The sequence below is a fragment of the Nematolebias whitei genome, chromosome 20 (assembly GCF_014905685.2).
Source record: "Nematolebias whitei isolate Nwh7 chromosome 20, NemWhi1, whole genome shotgun sequence".
Lineage (NCBI taxonomy): Eukaryota > Metazoa > Chordata > Actinopteri > Cyprinodontiformes > Rivulidae > Nematolebias > Nematolebias whitei.
This window is the reverse complement of record NC_056517.1, coordinates 7,908,088-7,910,989: the sequence shown is the minus strand read 5'-3', so window position 1 is coordinate 7,910,989 and position 2,902 is coordinate 7,908,088. Positions and strand designations below refer to the sequence as shown.

General features: G+C 41.2%; 1 protein-coding gene across 1 annotated transcript; it reads right to left on the bottom strand.

Moving 5' to 3' along the window:
- Nucleotides 1-747: 747 nt before the first annotated feature.
- On the bottom strand, nucleotides 748-2,143 carry LOC119426296. Its single transcript, XM_037693851.1, has 2 exons — nucleotides 1,725-2,143; nucleotides 748-1,191 (listed from the first exon to the last, which is right to left on the bottom strand). The coding sequence occupies exons 1-2, from the start codon at nucleotides 2,029-2,031 to the stop codon at nucleotides 758-760; spliced, it is 741 nt and encodes a 246-aa protein (XP_037549779.1). The 5' UTR covers nucleotides 2,032-2,143; the 3' UTR covers nucleotides 748-757.
- Between the last annotated feature and the right edge of the window lie 759 nt (nucleotides 2,144-2,902).

The window sequence follows — 2,902 nt, the reverse complement described above, 5'->3', positions numbered from 1 at the left end:
CATTGTATGATCCAAGGCACCATCCATCCATCCATTATCTTTACCCGTTTATTCCATTTTGGGTCACGGGGGTCGCTGGTGCCCATGTCCAGCAATCACTGTGCGAGGGGCGGGGTACACCCTGGACGGGTCGCAAGTCCATCACAGGGCCACATAGAGACAAACGAGACAAACAATCATTCACTCTCTCACTCACACCTAGGGACAATTTAGAGTTACCAATCAGCCTAACATGCATGTTTTTGGACTGTGGGAGGAAACCGGAGTACCCGGAGAAAACCCACGCATGCACGGAGAGAACATGCAAACTCCACCCAGAAAGGCCCCTGGACCGGGGTTTGAACCAGGGACCTGCTCGCTGAGAGGCAGCAGCTCTACCAGTTGTGCCACCGTGCTGCCTGATCCAAGGCACATTAAGAAAAAAAACACAGTATCATAAAAATCACCCAAGAAAACTTAGTAGCTTATTCATATTCATAAAGTTTCAGAGAAATAACTGCACTGCAGGCAGCCAGGAATGTGAACAAAAACTACTACAGAAAGAAAACCACGAGGCTAATCAATTTCAACGTTGCAGCTATACAAAGCAACAAAGTTTGCCCGATGCATAACTACTTCAAAAAAATCCCACTTTGGCTGTGGCTGCATTTTGGAAGGAGTCGACGGGGGAGAGGACAGCCCCCGGAGGGCAAAACGTCAGTCTTTCCACAAAAAAAAAAAAAAAAAACTGTCCAGATGACTAACTGATTATTGGAGTTTAAAGAAGTGTTTCATTGCATTTAAGAAATATGAGTGATTGCAACATTCTGTGGCCTAAACGTGCACGATGGGGTCTCATTAAAATGCCTCCTCGACTGAAAACCCTTTCCACTGGTGCAGAGGAGGCAGGGACTGATAGGACCTTCATTGCCAAATTGTGCAGTTGTGGAAATCTAGTGTGGTTTTTTGCCCAGAAGACAAGTGCATTGTCTGTGTCAAAGTCACGGATGGCATCAAAGTATTTCCTTATCTGTGTGTGTATGCTTGAATCCTGGTCTGAGCTGTGCTTTTTGTATGCCTTGTAGCGGGACAGAAGGCGAGGGTATTTGTTTGGTGGCGAATCACTGGCTGCGGCTGGATCCACATTCACAACTTCTGAGCAGGTGTCTTCTTTCATGTCCATCATCTTCTCCACCTCTAAGATCAATGTTTCTGAAAAACACAAACACAATGACTGAGTTAGATTTAAAAGGATATGCACATATCAGTTGAATTAAATACGTTTAGGACCTTTTATTAGGGGCCTCCGATGTGCGTCCCATCAGTGTATGAATGTGATAAAGCTCTGGTTAGTCTCCTTTGAATGATTTGTTCAATTAGCTTTGTAGAGATCTAATAGAGTGCCGTATGAATGTGTAAATGAGGCACAGATTGTAATGTAAAGTGCTTTGAGTGTCTGATAAGATAGAAAGGTGCTATATAAGTACAGTCCCATTTAATATAAAAGTGAGTCAGGATTGTGTACAATAGGCATGTTACCAGCCTAAATATAAAGAATATCTGTTTCAATAGGCTCAGAGTGTACAAAATATGTTTTTATGACAAAAGTAAACAGATGAAATGAAGACTATGAATTCCACTGTAAGACTAGTTAAGGCTTTTATAGACAACTAATTTGAAATATTTTAGGATTTATGATTTTGCAAATAAGACCTTTATTTTCAGCAGAGAAAATATATACTGACCTGTCAGTGTCTTCTTAAGCTCATCTCTGAACTTTTTCACTGATGTTGAATTTCCCCCATTGGTAACATCTAAGTCCACCCAGCTTAAGCCAAACTGAGGATCCAGCATGGTGGCCAAGAAGTAAACATTGTGGTTAAAAGGTTCCTCTCTTCCACTGTCTTTGGCCATGCTTGTTTTTAAAAAGATTCCAGAAAATCTTTTCACCAGAGACTGCTGGAGGGCTCTGACCAATGACTGGCACTGCATTCGAGTGTCCTCCATCTTGAGGAGGTGTGTATTCAAGTCCAGGACAGTTGGAACCACCATACTAATGGTAACTGATTTCTCCCCTTCTGTCAGGTCTGTTACCTCAGAAAATGGAGCAAGAACTGCACTCAGTTCCTTCAGCTGGTTCCACTCACGGGCACTAAACACCAACTCCTCGTGATCCTCGCTGCACATTTCATTCAGGGCTTTGTGGTCCAGAGCTGTGAAGGCCTGTACTTGTTTAAATATACTGTTCCATCGAGTTGTGTTTGCAGCTGGAATGGTCCTATTAGTGCCAAACGTAGCCTCAAACTTGTCTTTGAATTGTGAACTGCTATGCAATAAGGTGGTGAACCGTGATGTTTTGGCTATTGTGTGAGAAATGGCCTTGACCTCCTTCATGCCGTCATTCACAACTAATTGCAGAGAGTGTGCAAATGTAGTGAACTTGACCTGATGTCCAAACTGACCAGATGGACAGAAACTGTCATTTCATTGATCTGAATCCAGAAATACAGTTTGACCCATCCTGAGACTTTCTTTCTTGAATTAATCAAGTGGAAAAGACAATCCTCTATGATCATTACTATTTGACAAATGTTTGATAATCAAATTGTGTTAGTTCAAACAATGTTTACAGGTTGAAGAGAACTACTCATTTTTATTTACATAAACAGTAAGTGATGATTTTTATTCCTCATTCAAAGAAGAAATCAGGGTAATATGCATTTCTTGATTTTTCTGTCTTCAATGAGCAAGTTTGTAAGTGTGTGTTAAAGTTCGAGTTTCGGTCAACTAAAAAGTTTACTGAAAAGAAATGTCATGTTTAACTTTCACAGCAGATACTAGGTGAATTGACTCCACGAAGTCTGAATTTCTCCAACAATCTTTCTGTCTGTTTTAAACAATCTTAATCTCTATCCTTGACTTT

Excerpts from the sequence above, each read along its gene's own strand:
- LOC119426296 (XM_037693851.1), bottom strand. The coding sequence starts at position 2,031 with ATGGTGGTTCCAACTGTCCTGGACTTGAATACACACCTCCTCAAGATG. Across the intron at positions 1,192-1,724 it reads GCTTAAGAAGACACTGACAG|AAACATTGATCTTAGAGGTG; the intron begins GTCAGTATATAT and ends TGTGTTTTTCAG.